The 15,887-nt window shown below is 40.6% G+C and overlaps 1 protein-coding gene across 3 annotated transcripts in view; it reads left to right on the top strand.

Annotated features, from left to right (window-relative positions):
* MAP2 (microtubule associated protein 2) overlaps positions 1-15,270 on the top strand; it is a 251,527-nt gene extending 236,257 nt beyond the window's left edge. For all 3 annotated transcript variants that reach the window (XM_066575645.1, XM_066575643.1, XM_066575642.1), the window contains 2 exons: positions 6,202-6,314; positions 9,526-15,270. In XM_066575645.1, the coding sequence (XP_066431742.1) occupies positions 6,202-6,314; positions 9,526-9,741 (329 nt within the window). In that variant the 3' untranslated portion in view covers positions 9,742-15,270. The remainder of the gene's footprint in view (positions 1-6,201; positions 6,315-9,525) is intronic.
* The last annotated feature ends 617 nt before the right edge of the window (positions 15,271-15,887 follow it).

Raw genomic sequence — 15,887 nt, 5'->3', positions numbered from 1 at the left:
TGTCCTCGTTCTTGATTCACTTAAAAGAGCCTGAGACACTGCTACGTCTAACTGACTAATATCTCCTGGACAGCAATAACTCTGGTAGACCATTATGCAGTAATTCACTGCTCTGCTAAAGGAGTAATACACTTTAGAATCTTGATCATTCTCCATAGTTTCTACCAGTCCCTGAAGTGACTAGGATTCTTCTATTGTCCTTTAGTAGCACTGATTTATCACTTGGCCCTCTATAAACTCGATATTAGAGTGGAGGCTAGTGCGATAAGGATAACCTTCGGATCCTTTTGTTTTTGTACGTTTCGTTTGTGTGTCAGCCCATCTATGTTTTTTAAGTAAATATCCCCAATAAAGAATTTATATTTTAGTCTGTAACTGTGAAAAGGGCTTATTTTGATTTCTATAGACTTTTCCGTCTCTGTGACAAGCATTCTCCCCAGCTCCAATTTATTTGGAGCTGGGGAGAATGGATGAGAAAAAATAAATGGATTGGAAAAGGTTGTAGACTGTACCTGCCTAAGAACAAAAGAAAAACGCTAATCTATTTATGTAGGACGTCTATGTCAATATTTGGTTCTTTAACTGAAGCAGTACAGGACAAATAATTCTTAAGCTCTATTTACATGTGACAAATGTCAGGCAAATGATCCCCCATACTCGTCCCTGTGTTTCCTCGCTCCCGTGCTCCTGCACAGGAGCTAGCAGAACAGGCTGGTTCACGGAGCTACCAGCAAAGGGGGCGGAGCAGTGCAGGAGATTTCTCTCCTCTCGCTCCCCCGCCTTTCTCCATGGAGATAACACAGCGGCTGTTCACTACTGAGCGGCCGCTGTTTAAACTGAAAAATGATTGATGAGCTCATTGCTGATCTTTTATGCTGCATAAACGATGAGCGATGAAGTTCATCGTTCAGTTTAAACAGCGGCCGTTCAGTAGTGAACATCCACTGTGTTATCTCCGTGGAGAAGGGGGGCGAGGGAGCGAGAGGAGAGAAATCTCCTGCACTGCTCCGCCCCCTTGCTGGCTGCTCTGTGAGCGAGTTAGCTTTTCTAGCTCCTGTGCAGGAGCACGAGACTGAGGAAACACAGCAACGAATGTCGGGCATCTGTGTTATGTGCGATATCGCTGCATTTTCTTGTGGCAATATCACGTTTTTGTGTTACTACAAGGTCGTGTGACTTCGTAACGCTCTTTTACCGGGATTTGGGGGAGAGGGGCTTGCAATATAAGCCCTACCCCTGAAAATAAGCCCTGGCTCAATACTTCACCTAACAGGCGCTGTCAGCAACCCGCGTATCTTTCCTGAAGCTCCGGCAGACTTGCTTAAAGTTCTCTGGCAGAGCTTCCTGGTCAGGAGATTCAAAATCCAGGAAACTCTGCCTCTGATTTGTTCTCAAGTGCCATGGCCAGCCAATCAGAGCCAGCGTTTGATGAACCAATCACAGCCATTCAATGAACTGTGGTTTCGTGCAATGCAACACAGAGGAAGGCTCTATAGGGAAACATGGGCTACAAAAATAAATAACTAAAAAATTGCAATAGAGCAATATAGACCATATCAATAGACTATAGAGCAAGCCATGATTTTGTATTCTAGCAATATCGCAGGCTATAAAACATTGCTCATGTGAAAGAACCCATTTAAAACCATGGACTTCTCATACATGCATTCTGTAGCACTGTTGCATTGCTACAAAATTGCACGATTTTGTAGCCTGTGTGAAAGCGGCCTGATGGATCAAACGTTCATGGATGTAGCAAATCAAAATGATGTTTCTAGTAAGTCACATGGCCGTGTATAAAAAGAGCATGTTAGAGAGGCAGAGTTTCTCAGAAGCAAAGATGCTCAGAGGTTCACCAATCCATAAAAACTGAATCTAAAAATTGCGGAACAATTTCAGAAAACTGTTCATCGTCAAATTGTGAAAACTGAATGGCCTACCATCTACAGTACATAATATCATCAAAAGATTCAGAGAAGCTGGAGAAATTTGTGTGCACAAGAGACAAGGCTAACGGTCAATGTTGGCTGCTCGAGAACTATGGGCCCTCAGGTGTCACTGCATTAAAAAAAGGCATGATTCTATAATGCAAATCACTGTATGGTCTTAGGAATACTTCCAGAAATCATTGTCTGTGAACACAGTTTGCTGTGCAATCCACAAATGCAAGTTAAAGCTGTATCATGCACAGAATAAGTCATATACTGACACAATCCAGAAATGCCAGCATCTTCTCTCGGCCAAAGCTGATTTAGGATGAACTAAAATGAAAAACTGTTCTGTCGTCAGAAGAATCAAATTTTTGGAAACAATGGACACCTTGGGCACAAGAGGAGAAGGTTTATAATCCAGCTTGTTATCAGCACACACTTCAAAAGCCTGCATCTCTTATGGCAAGGGGTTGTATTAGTACCTAGGGCACGGGCAGCTTACACATCTTGAAATGTTGAGCAGTATATAGAGGTTTCAGAACATCATATGTTCCCATCCAGACAACATCATTTTCATGGAAGACCTTCTATATTTCAGCAAGACAAGGCTAAACCACATACTGCATCCATCATAACAGCATGGCTTCGCAAAAGAAGAGTCTCGGTGCTGAACTGGCCGCCTGCAGTCCAGACCTTTCACCAACCAAAAAAATAGGTACATTACGAAATGAAAAATTTGGCAAAGACGATCCAGGACTGTTGAGCAGCTAGAATCCTACATCAGACAAGAATGGGACAACATTCCTCTCCAAAAACTCCAGCAATTCGTCTCCTCACTTCCTAAATGTCCTAGACATGGACCTGACCCAACTTTTTTTGGGATGTGTTACTGCCATCAATTTCTAAAGGAGTTAATTTTTTAAAATCCAAATGGAAAATGTCTCATGGCTCATGTTTGTGTCTAGAGACCCAGGAGTGAGCACCTCAGTCCTGCCTTTGCTGTGAAGCGGCACACGGCTCCCATTGTTGGTGTGTTGGTCTGAGGGTCCATCGCATTCGACAGTTGGTCACCCCTAGTAGTGGTACGAGGGACCATTACAGCTCAGCAATATGTTCAGAAAATCCTGCAGCCACCTGTGTTGCCTCTTATGGCAGGACTTCCAAGACGCATCTTCCAGCAAGATAATGCTCGGATGCAGACAGCAAGAGTGTCACAGGAATGCCTCTACAACATTATCACACTTCTGTGGCCTGCCCGGTCGCCAGATATATCACCAATAGAACATGTATAGGACCATCTGGGACACGCCATCTTTGATAGCCTATGTGTTTGCACGATCTAGAGGCTCAGTTGCAGCAAATGTGGACCAATATGATGCAAGATACCATACGAAACCTGTATGCTTCAATACCCGCCTATATCACATCTTGCATCCAAGCTAGATGTGGTTCAACAGGGTACTAGGACCTTCCTTCAAGTGTTCGGTTTCCCCAAAAAAATATGCTTTAGCTCTGATATTGTAATTACTAACTTATATCAATTTTACAATCACAGAGAAATATTCAATTCTGACAACTGCTTCTAGGGGCTTGATTCTTTTTTGACAGTACGAGTGTGTGTAATATATATATATATATATATTATACACACACACACACATATGTGTGTATGTATGCTCCCTCCCCTGCCCGCAGGTAGCAGCTCTTGCCCTTCAGTCGGCTCTTTCTTCTTGGCACACACTTGAACAATAAGACTTGGTAATCAACTGCTCTTTCCTAGGGCTCTCATAGGTTCAGTGCTAGTCACGTGACCAAAAGTTGGAGGTAGCTGTAGGTTTTATTGGTACAATTTTAGGGGACAATGTCTTTTGTTGCTTTTTATTCAGTTTTTTTCTGGGAGGCAGGATGACCCAATTCTGGCATTGCATATTTTTTTCTGCGGTACAAAAATGCATTACTTTGAGGCCGCTTTCACATGGACGTCACAATATCACAGTGAAAAAATATCGCAGCTATATCATATTTGAGTTATGTGCGATATTGTGTCGCTACAAGTTCGCGCGACTTCGTAGCGCTCTTTTACCGGGATTTTTTTTTTTAACAGATCATACATAGCTAAAGCCGGGTCTTGGTGGCTGTAATATACATAGGAGACCACCAGAGTGTTACAGGCAATCAGGGCAGCATGAGCCTGATGACAAAATCCCTTTAAGCTGCATCTTGACAAAACTCGAGTAATGTTTGATATTTTCTGTATATTGAGAAAGAAGGATAGAAGAGAATTGATCAACAATTTTACAAACAAACACAAGTGACCAATTTATACGTAGAGCTATTGTCAGCAGAGATACATTGATGGACGCCGCACAAATACAATAACCTTTTAGCCATTTGCTATGGTTCTTTCACAGTTTGTATTTAACAGAAAAGTGAGTGCATGCTTTGTGGTCTAGCTGACATCTATGTTAGTAAAGAAAGAAATGTACTGAGCTCTTTTATAGCATGCTGGAGACTCCAGATACGACACACATAGGAGCAGCACACTGTACATTTTATTTAAGTGTTCTACACTGGCCAGTTATCATTAGGAGTCTCCAGTTTTTGATCAGCCGTGACAGTATATGCCCAGTGTAAGTGAAGGTGATCAATGGTAAAGGATAAAGCTTGTTTATCACTGATCTTCATTGATAATATGCTGTAAAAATCATTGTTATTGGTGGAGCGAGTAGTAAACATAAATGGTTTATTGGTGATTTGAAAAGTCGTATGTAAATGGTTCTTTAATGAACTATTTAAGTCAATGTGGTCCATCGGGCACCATGTCATCCATTGTATGATGATGTGAGCAGAGCCTTAAGTATACTTAAGTGTTCATTTTATGTTTATGACCAAATATATTTCAACAGATTGATTTTCTACATATACTGTATATGTCATGTCCGCTGCCATCGAGCAGTAACTGTATTTCTGAAAGAAACGCACGGGTACTGTTAACACCACAGATCCCGGAAAGCAAACCATTTATTGAAAAAAATAATAAACCCTACCTAAATAGTGAGTGGACCATCCAGATAAGGATGCACTCACGCCAGAGCCTGGGGTACTCTCTAACTCGGATGCCTGGAAATAAAGATATAACAATCATAGAGAACATACTCGACAACTAATCAAAGAAAGCACAGAACGTATCTATAAGTGGTCAGAAGAAACTCTGATTCCAAACTCTGGAAGAACCACTGCACCCCGCTATGATCTCCTTTGCTTCCACAAGGATACTGCTAGAACAATCGAACAGCACAGAGTCTAGTGTGAGGAGGAAATAGTCAGAGAACCCTCTCCAATCACTGCACGGTGCGACAAGCAGCAACACACCCACCATAGTCAGAGAACCCAATGTGTAGAAAAACCAAAACATCAGCATAGTGACTCACACTGACATAACAATAGAATCATTTCAGTAACATATAATTAAGGCCTCATGTCCACTAGAAAAATACAATCTGCGCAGAATCTGCTGCGGATTTCCGCAGCAGATTCAGCGCGGATTTGCTTTAAATGTTTTTTTTTTCATGCGGATATCTGCACCTATTAATGGCAATGTGATAGCAATGTGGCCGATCCGCGTGGAATCCGTAATAAAATGGAGCATGCCTCGTTTTTTCTCCCCCGCGTGAAAAACGCAAATCTATTAAAATGACATCCGTGGGTGCAAAATTCAATTTAATTGACTGCGGATGGCCAATGATTCCCTACGGGCAAAATTGAATGCGGATTCCGCAGCGGAAATCCACAGCGGGATCGGCAATTCAATTTTGCTAGTGGACATGAGGCCTAAATGGATTCTATCACCAAGTTCATGCTACCCAAACCATGCTCAGCATGAACCCGGGACACTTATGCTCATTAGCCCCGTGCATGTTTTATTCTGAAACTCTGAGGTGTTTTAGAGTAAACACACTTTAAGTTTGACTTGGAGCTGAGGTTCGAGTCATGGAGGTGAGCCAAGCCAGCCTCTCTCCACCTTTTTGTGTAGAGGGAGAAAGCTGTCAGTCTTCATGCTGTGGGCGGTGAGAAGCTGTTGTGGTTCGCCTCTGTGACTTCAGCTCCAAGTCAGACTTCAAAGTGTGCTTATTCTGAAACACTGCAGTGTACGGGGTTACTGTACACCCCTGTTCCAGGTTCAGGCAGGTTGAATTTTGGGACAGAATCCTTTTATTACTAAAATCTTATCTCAATAAGGTGATCTTTATGTTGCCTCTCTTTTGTGTAGGTGGTGGAAATATTAAGATTGAAAGTGTTAAACTGGACTTCAAGGAAAAGGCCCATGCAAAGGTTGGCTCACTAGACAATGCTCACCACATTCCTGGCGGTGGAAATATCAAGGTGAGAAAGTAAAATTGTCACACTTATGTGATATTGATGTATTTAGATTCTTAAAGGGAACCTTTCATGTTCTTTATGTTACGCCCACTGAGGGCAGCATACAGTAGTGGCAGTGCTGATTTCAGTGGTCCGTCACTTATGGGGTAATGTGCAGGGGCTTTTAAGAATTTACAACATGTTTTTACAGCAAGAGATGAGTCTAATTTATTCATGAGGTGCAGCTCGCCCCTCCCATTTGTCCTGACTAATAGTCTTCTAGCTATTATGTGGTATATTGAGAAAACTGCCAAGCACAGAGGATAGGTGAGGCTGGCAGCACCTCATGAATATACTGGACTCCTCTCTTGCTGAGAGCTGCAGGAACATACTGTATGTTCTTAAAACTGCTACACATTACCCCATAAGTGCGGCTGCAACTACCTCCTTCAGTGAGCACAGCATGAAGTACTTGACAGGTTCCCTTTAACTAGAACCTGTCACTTCTGTACAGCACTATGAACTAAGTTATGCTGCTGTTCTAGGAGGTGATAGGAAGCTGGGGGATGTCTTTTTTATACCCCGGTATTCCCCAAAGTCAGATTCTCATGGGGACTGTAGAAACCAGGGAGCTGGGGATTAAAAAAAGATATCACCGGCTGCCCGTTACCCCACGAATCAGCACCATAGCCTACACGGAACGATTATTGTTCCGATTTCCGCGATCCATAGCATTGCTATGGAAAGCGCCGTCCCCGTGTCCACGAGCGGAGAATCATTGTGATTCTTCGCTCGCGGCAGGCAATTCGCAGCATGCTGCAAATTGCCCCGATTCTCTGCGGTCAGCCTATCTATAAGATTAGGCTGACCGGCAGAGCTTCGTGTGCGGCTCCTGCTTCTGGGTGGCAGCGCTCTGTCACGGGATACTGCAATGCCCGTGGAAGGGGGCCTTACTGTGAATGGAGGTGGGTGGTCAGAACGATCACCAGCCCACTCCGCCTCAATTTACTCAGTAATGTTCGTTCTTGTGTAAAAGCACAGTAACGATTATCGCTGGGACAGCCTGTCAGGCATCTGTTGACCGATAGATTGTCCTATCAAGTGGTGAAGTTAGAGGTAGAACATCTTTCTGGTGTTGTTCAGAGCTGTCAGGTTCCCTTTAATGTGTTCTCTCTGTGTCAGTAGGAAGAAAAAGTAGCTGTATGTAAAATGGAAGTATAGTGGCATTATGTTGGCACTTGGCAAATCCTATAGGATTTAACCCACCTCCTAAAATATATTTTGGACTTTTTTTTAACCATTTTAAAATAAATTTAGAATTATTATGAAGTTTAGTATTCTTAAATTGCTGTAAAAATGAGACTGTAATCAGACTGCATGTCTCACATTGTGTTTAATTCATCTACTTGGCTGTGGACTCTGGAATCTGCAAGTCACCTAGTATGACCCAGTGGAGGAGATCTACTAAGCTAAATGTGATAGAATTCTGACTCAATTTGTATCAAAAAACTGACATGTGTGCCTTTCACTACATTTATTATGTGTTTTAGATACTTTTGAGACTAGCTTGACAGGGTACTATGGCTTAGCTAAAAAGAGGCATGGTTTGGTGGAAAGGGCATGACTTAAAATGGGACATGCCCCAAAATTTTGACACAACTACTAGTACTAAATAAGCCAACCAATCTTTGTTGTAAAGTTAGACGAAGGTGCCTAAAGATGCCCCAAAGTTACCATTCTGTGTATGATAAATTTAGTGCATTTTTAGATCTCTGAGGCACATCTATTATTGTTGTTGCACCAGAATTCTGGAGTAAGTTGCAACGTTTTTGATGCAAATGAATTTAGACAAATTTACTATTCATTTGTGCCAAAAAGAAAAGATGTTCTACCTCTCACTTCACCACTTGTAAAGTATCCAGAAAAAGATACAGGATAGGGGGAAACTTGCTGATTGGGGAAATAGGATAGGGGAAAATTTGCTGATTGGTGCTAGTGTCACCGCTGAGGCCCCATCAATCTCCAGAACATGAGTCCTGTGATCCCTGTCCTCCTCACTGCAGGGTTACTGCACCCCCCGCTTTGAGACAAAGACTGAATGGAACGCTGGTCATGCAAGCACACTAGCACTCTATTAATTTTCAATGGGACTCTGGAGACACACAAACTGGTGCCGCTCGGTTATTTCCATCAGCCCCATTGAAAGGAATGCAGCACTGACCGTGCATGCTGCCAGAAGACTGATGTCAAAACGTCTCTAATGATACATTTTCCTCTGTAACAATTAGACAGCATTAGTAAATCTGTCCCAATGTAACTACCACAAGACCGCAACTTGTCTAGACCAACATAAGGGGTAAAATTAGAGTCTAGGAGAAAACCTTTCCAAATGAATACATAATGACATGTTCAAGAAAAATATTTAGCTACTAGTGTTGAGCGAACCTCAACAGTAGAACTGTGTTTCGTGTCGAACGTTGCTAACAGTTCAGTTGAGTGAGGACCTAAACCCCAGGCAGTTCATCATAGCCAAATCCTCAGAAGAAAAACGAAGGAGAAAGAAATTTTTTTTTTGTTCTCTTTTCCTTCTTCTTTTTCTTCTTTCTCTTTTTCTTCATTGACTTTGCCTTAAACAGTTCAAAAGTACTTAGACACACTCCTAGGTGACCTAAGAATGTTATAGAGGGCTTTTATGACTTTTAAACAGTGTTCTACACCAATTTTAGGGGTATTGGTGAAGTTCCAATTCAGTTCGAACTTATTCAGACTGAACCGAACTTTCTGCTAAAATTTGGCAAACCAATTGAACCAAACTTAGCTACCAGCACAAAGAACATAGTAATATGCATGACTGGAAGACTTTTCCTATATTTCAAGTTAAGTCTGACTCCTCAATAAAGCTTTTGGTTAAGAGGGGTTTTAAACTGCTAGAATTATGTTTTTAACTGCTGATGGTTCCCAAAAAAAGACAACCCTACCAGTACTAGGCTTACAGGGCGATGACATTTCGTTCATGGACACATGGCCAGGGCAGCCAATTGCTGTTCACATCGGTGATGCCACTGTGAATCAGTACATTCTGTTGTTTTCTGAAAACTTGATTGTATTGGAAATATCTTTGTAGGGATCAGAAAATCCCTTCAATATCAAATGAAGTTAGAGGTTTCTACACCGCTGCTCAGTAAACTGATGCCTTGTACAATTGTATTCTAATACATTTTCATTTCTCCGACAGATAGACAGTCAGAAATTGCATTTCCGAGAGACGGCCAAAGCCCGTGTTGACCATGGTGCTGAAATAATCTCACAGTCTCCAGGTCGCTCTAGCATTGCCTCTCCACGGCGTCTCAGCAATGTGTCCTCTTCTGGAAGCATCAACCTGCTAGAATCACCACAGCTTGCAACCCTAGCAGAAGATGTCACTGCAGCTCTGGCCAAACAGGGCTTATGAATGTGTTATACCTTTAGCAGTGTATGAAGTTAATCTTAAATAATAATATTAATAATGAAAATATTTACGCATGAGCTCTTGGCAGGATTTGGGCTCAAAGCAGGTGTCACATTCATTCCTTTTCAGATCCTTTTACACTACAAGCAAATTTCATGTAATGCCAAACCTATACATAAGTAGGTTTTTCATTGTATACGTAATTTTCTGAGTGAAGGTGCCGGATTTACCCATTATGTTACTGGCAGCCAGAAATCTTAGGATAACAGTAGACAAATAGTAACTGGTCATAGTTTGTCACGTACCACAGGAAATAGAAGACCAAACTTCACATATTAGGATAATTTCCAAGCATCACCCAAGTCCTTATCACTGCTCTTTACTAGTTTTGCATGGAGCCCTACAATACTTGGTGTTATTTCAACTTGTGCCTGCCAGCCACCCGAACAAAGTTTGCGTAAGAGCCATGTCCTGTTAGAGCGGCTGCTCATCTTCCTGTTCAGTTCAGATAGTGGTCAAGCTCTTTGTTCCATCCAATTCCCAATCCCCACAGGCTAACAAACCCGTTGAAGCTTTCTGCTGTGCGAAAGGCTGAGGTGCAACATGTTTAATGAAGAAGACGAACACCAGTGTCCAACATACAACAAATCTTGTCAGCGTACAGTCGGTCAATCTTGTACAATGGGAGAAATGCTCCCTTTGGAGGCGATTTCTTAGCAGAAAATGGGGAGCAGCATTGAAAGGGAGCAACTGTCATAACGCACTTATTTTATGACTAGTATCTGTATATTTAATGGTCTTTCAGCTACTAGAATGCCTGCTTTGCTTTGTAATATTGTGCATTGCAGACCTTCCAAGCAGCAGAGGCCATGAACAGAAAACTTTAGCTTTGTGCATAGGCAAACATTTCCAACACCTTTTTTTCCACCAGTTTGATACAGTATTATTAATCTAGATGTATATATATTTCTCTGTGGCCATGTTTTCATTCATTCTCCCAAAACCTTTTCATATACTTGAAAAAAATCCATTTCTTACTCACAGTATCTGTGTCTATTGCACCATTTGGTAAAGCAGTTTTAGGTAGGCTTAATTTAATATTAGGAAAGCTTCTTTTTTCCTATGTAAAAAAAATGCAAAATTACAAAAAAAAAAATGTGTACTTAAATAAATTCAGATAAAACACAGCAAAGCTCTTTAGCATGAAATTGCTCTGTTTGGGGTCTTAAGAAGCATTGGCTGTTTTGATTTCCCTTTTTAAGCTGGATTGCTCCAAAGATGAGCCGTTCTTTTTTGTCAATGACTGCTTTTCTCTTGCTCCTCATTTCGAAAGGGCTGAAGTGTGAGTTGATTTTTAATCCTAAAAGGTTCCTGTTTTCTTTTCCATGTACAAAGATCCAGTCACAAAATGTTGCTGATTTTTATTTTCTATTTGCTAAAGTTGAACTTTGCTCGGATTCGGAGATACATAGTGAGTTGTGAACACGTACAGATAATCTGAGATGCTAACTATTGCACTCATCCAATACATTGCTCAGTTCTGCAGCAAAGGGGTATTGAAGACTAACTGTTAGAGAACTCTTAAAGGTAACTGCACCCAAGAAGTCAGCAGCTATTTTAATTGTAGTGTCAACAACACCTGACTTTAAATATTAGAACACATCACTATCAATTCTAAAATCTGAGTTTATAATGATTACTCATTTTACAATTTCTATCAAAAAGATGTATTTAAGGCCTACAACTGAAGAAACCCAAGTTAATGACTTTTCTGTACTTGTAACAGACTTGGAAATACAGGAATGGTAAGTATAGACAATATCTCTATTTACCCTTTCCAATCCACTGTCTGACCTCTGAAGACATTATGATTTAAGGCTGTACAGCTCCGATGTTAGAAGACGTCCGTTGGGCTTCTCTTACTGTATATTGCCAGCCTCTCTGCTGTCGGAGCCTATCCAACGTGTCACCTCATGCAGTACTGGATTTAGCCAGCAGATAGCGCTGTTGTAGAACAGCAGAAAAAGAGTAAGCCCCCTACCTAGGAAAACCAGGATACAAATTGGATTGGAAAGGGTTAATCCCCTTTCTATCATTCACTGGTAGAGTAATTTATAGCAAATCAAAATGAGAATAAAAGCTAAAAGAAGCACTCTGTTTTTGTTTTTTTTAATTTATGCCTCCGTTTGTGAACTACATGAGGTGAAAGGTAGTACTGGGAATTCTTTACCAGTGGCTTTCCTTGGAGAATTATCAGTACCGTTCCTTGCTGGGAGTCTCATACGCTTGCATAGAGAGACTGATTTCCAGTAGGTTTTGAGGGGGATCATGTGGTATAACCGTGACCAGGAACAGAGCTGATAATTCTGTAAGAACAGCCGTTGGTAAGAGAATTCCTGGCACTACCGTTAAACTAATGTAGTGTACAATTGGGCTCACCTAATAAAAAGTCTCAAGATTACTTCTTTAAAGACATCCGTTTATCATGAACGGCCTTTTCTGGGTAGTTTGCAAGCTTTCTGTGGGGGGCGTGAAGGTGAGTTCAGAGATAATACCTCCATCTGTGGAGTCTGTGTCTCTTCTTACGCATTATAGTATTATTGGGAAGGGAGATGGCTTTCATGGGGACGAATTCTATGGAATTGCTTGAATACATTTCCTTATATAGACCTCAGAAATCATTGGGGGAAAGTTTAAAAATTCTGAGATAAAGAAAAAGTCATTAATCTGAGAAACAGGTAGTATTTTGTGATACAAGATCAGTGATACAAATGTAGAACACATAATTTAATCACCTTTCTATGATAAGGACCATGTAGAAAGAACATAAGGGAATGTCCAAAGCCCCATTGATGGTCTCTAGTAGCTGAATCAAGAATACGTTGCAGTAAATAAATTAACCCTACTATTTAAGTGCTAGAATACATTTCTTCGCTCTTCCAAACTTAAAATTCCTAGAAAACTATGATCTTTGATAAAATTATAAAACTACTAAATTTTAGAAAACATGTTTTTTTTTAACTTTTAAATCCATTATTAGTTGCTGTAGCTACTCCTATTCTCTTTTAAACTATTTCTTAGTGCCCAGACCAATATCTGTCCATTCTATTGTAAGTAAAGAGAGATTTGATGTACTATCCCATTAACCAGCCGTTTTGCAGCAGTCAAGATGTTTAGGGCCTCATGTACCATAACACGCTGAGTTGCTGTTGGTAACAAGGACAGTATTGATATATGAGGCCTATTGGGTGTTCACTACAGTACTAGAGGACTAATGGAGTTTACTTGGCCAGGAACCCTTGTAAAGCTCTAATGATGTAGCACTGTAGCCAGTGTGGTGATTGCAGGCTTTACTACACAGTCTTTCTGTGAAATGCAATGGGATCTATATAATAAATTGGCACAGCGGGCAACCATATTATATCAATGTCTTCTTTTGTAGCGTAATGTATATACCGTTCTCCCACAAGAAGAGAATGATTGCTGGCTCCTCCAATAATTTTCCACTACAAAGGCAGTGTATTAAATTACTCCGCAGATGTTCTCTCATAGGGTGCTAATCTTTTAGTTCTGTATATGGTCATGAAGTATGTTTTATCTTCTGCAGTACGGTAAATGGTGTTTTACAATCCGGTTTATGCTTAAGGTCAGGTGTAATAGATGATGTATAAAATACAGTAGGTCAATGTTTACATGGTTCTAAAATGTTTCAGATGGTAGTTGCTGGTAAGGTAGTATCCTTTGTCTGGTTTTGCTGCCTGCGGTTTGTCTTCTATCTCCTCAGTGGTCTTGAAAGCAGCAATGTGATAGCTCTGTATCGAATGTTTCCGGTTTGTCAGGTCTTAGTTTTTAGTGATTTTAGCAATGACAAAATAGTTAGTTACAGGCAGTTTGAGGGATTCTTTATCTCCCTTTTCGCTGATAATAGAAGATTGACTTGTTCGCTTCTATTCTTACTGATGAGCATCATTTTTGCAAATTACCATAACCAGACATTGTTATGAGACATGGTTTATAGCAATAACATACCTGATGATTTATGCCTGTCCAGAAGTGTTACACTAGGAGCAAAATGATTCTGTTTAGAAGTAGGTAGCATGTACAATGAGACTAACGAGTACAACTCATTATTGCTTAAAAGGTATCTCCAATTTCAACAGTTCCTTTTTGAAGAAGGGTGCCCAATGATAAGTTGATTTAAAGGCCCCCAGCTTCTGAGCACCCAAGTAATCAGTGGTATAAACAGAAGAGAGGGTACCCCATAACTGGATCAAACTGAACCCACCATTATGGTCCCTGGTTTTACCACTGGGATGTTAGAGCCTATTTGTTCCCGCTTCACACTCTTCTCATGACCTTTGGGTTAGCTCTTCATCTTGAATGACGAGAACCTGAGCGTGACTCCCCTGTCTACTGGAGTTGGGTTTTTATCAAATAGAAAAGGACCAACAGGACTGGGCCCCCTCACTTCAAGGGCTCCGTAGCAACTGCTTGGACTGCATCTATGCTTTGTAAGCCGTTGGCTGTAATCTGTTATGGAACCTAGCAGCAATTCTGAATGGATTGTCCATGTAATCCATAGACGTGCTGATCCTCCAGAATGAAAGACCTTCATACTAGCTACTCTGTCCGACAGATGAGGATCCTGAACAGTGGACTCTCCTCTGCAAACTCAGAATTCCCTAAAAAGGGTATGATTTTCTAACCAGTTAACCCCTTTAAAATAGTTGGTGAACTTAGTTATTTGATAGTTAACATATTAAAGAAAGTACAGTGTACTAGTTAAGGAATCACAATACTTTAGGACCGTGTTTGTGGCCAGTGGTGTCAAAGCATTTTGTAATAGTGTTTGCAGGCCAAATACCATTAAATGAGTCCATGGAGACAACAGCCCAGTTTCAGGTGTGTAAAGCTGATGGCTTTAGAAAATATTTTTTTTGTTGTAGTTAGGTATGGAACTATTCATACTTACTGGTTCTCTTTTAAGGGAAGTAGAAGATATTTTTAAATTATTTACCTGCTCCGACTCATGGGCTCCATAACTGCTGGACACCGTACGAAATTAAATGCAAGCATATACCAAATGTAAGATTGATACAATTTGATTTTAGACAGCGGACCAAAATATATTTTAGTAGTAGACTTCTTTAATAATATCCTCTTTAAAAAAGTATGGCAAGTTTATGTAACAATAGAACGCTAACTCAACATGATGTCAATGCGTCTTATGACTTTAATGCTAACGATACATTTATAGGGGAGGAAGTTGTAGTCTGAAATATTCTGTACCAAAAAAGTTCAGCTTTAGCAATGGAACAGAAAAATTCAGTCCATCACCTTTGTCCTGGATTATGAGGGGTGTGATTTACAAATCTGTGCATTTACCTGATACCTTTAAAGCCTGTAAACATAGGGAGGTGTTTATTGAATGGCTGGTGGTAGTTAGTTCATGTTTTTTCAATCCAATTTGCAATTGTATTTGTTGCTGTATAGTGATTGTTTTGCAAAATAAACCGCTTGTCATGGTCTGTATTCTATTCCTTTCTTTTAAGCATTTGTATATTGCCTATTTGCCAGTTGGGTTTAATAGTCAATATTCAATAATACATTTTCACAATGTTACATGATAAAACAATATTTAACATTATACTACAACTAGTTAATTCAGAAGGTTAACGTTCTCTGCCAACACAGCTCCTACCATGATCTATCCATGAGGACTGCACTATTCTAATTTCGGCATACTTAACCCCTTAGTGACGCCGCTATCTCCCTTCATACAGCGCGGGCGCCTTTCAGCCGATCGCGGCTATTAACCCTTTAAATGCCACTGTCAATTCTGACAGCGGCATTTAAATCCCCGGCACGGTGAACATGGTCCAAAAAATAAATAAAGAACGTCCAAAATGCACTTTTTTGGTCACCCTATCTCCGAGAAAAAATGTAATAAAAGGCGATCAAAAAGTCAACTGTATGCGAAAATGGTACCAACGGAAACGTCAGGAGTCAGGACACGAGTAGGAGTAGGAAAAAACAAAAATGGAAAAAAGCAAAAAAGCTCCGTCACTAAGGGGTTAACTTGGATGTGAAAGAGGCAATGAAATCAGCAAATCATCATCAATCATGTTCCTAATTATTAACATCCATCA

This window comes from Eleutherodactylus coqui, chromosome 8, assembly GCF_035609145.1.
Source record: "Eleutherodactylus coqui strain aEleCoq1 chromosome 8, aEleCoq1.hap1, whole genome shotgun sequence".
Lineage (NCBI taxonomy): Eukaryota > Metazoa > Chordata > Amphibia > Anura > Eleutherodactylidae > Eleutherodactylus > Eleutherodactylus coqui.
The sequence above is the reverse complement of the archived record's forward strand: the minus strand, read 5'-3'. Positions and strand labels throughout refer to the sequence as shown.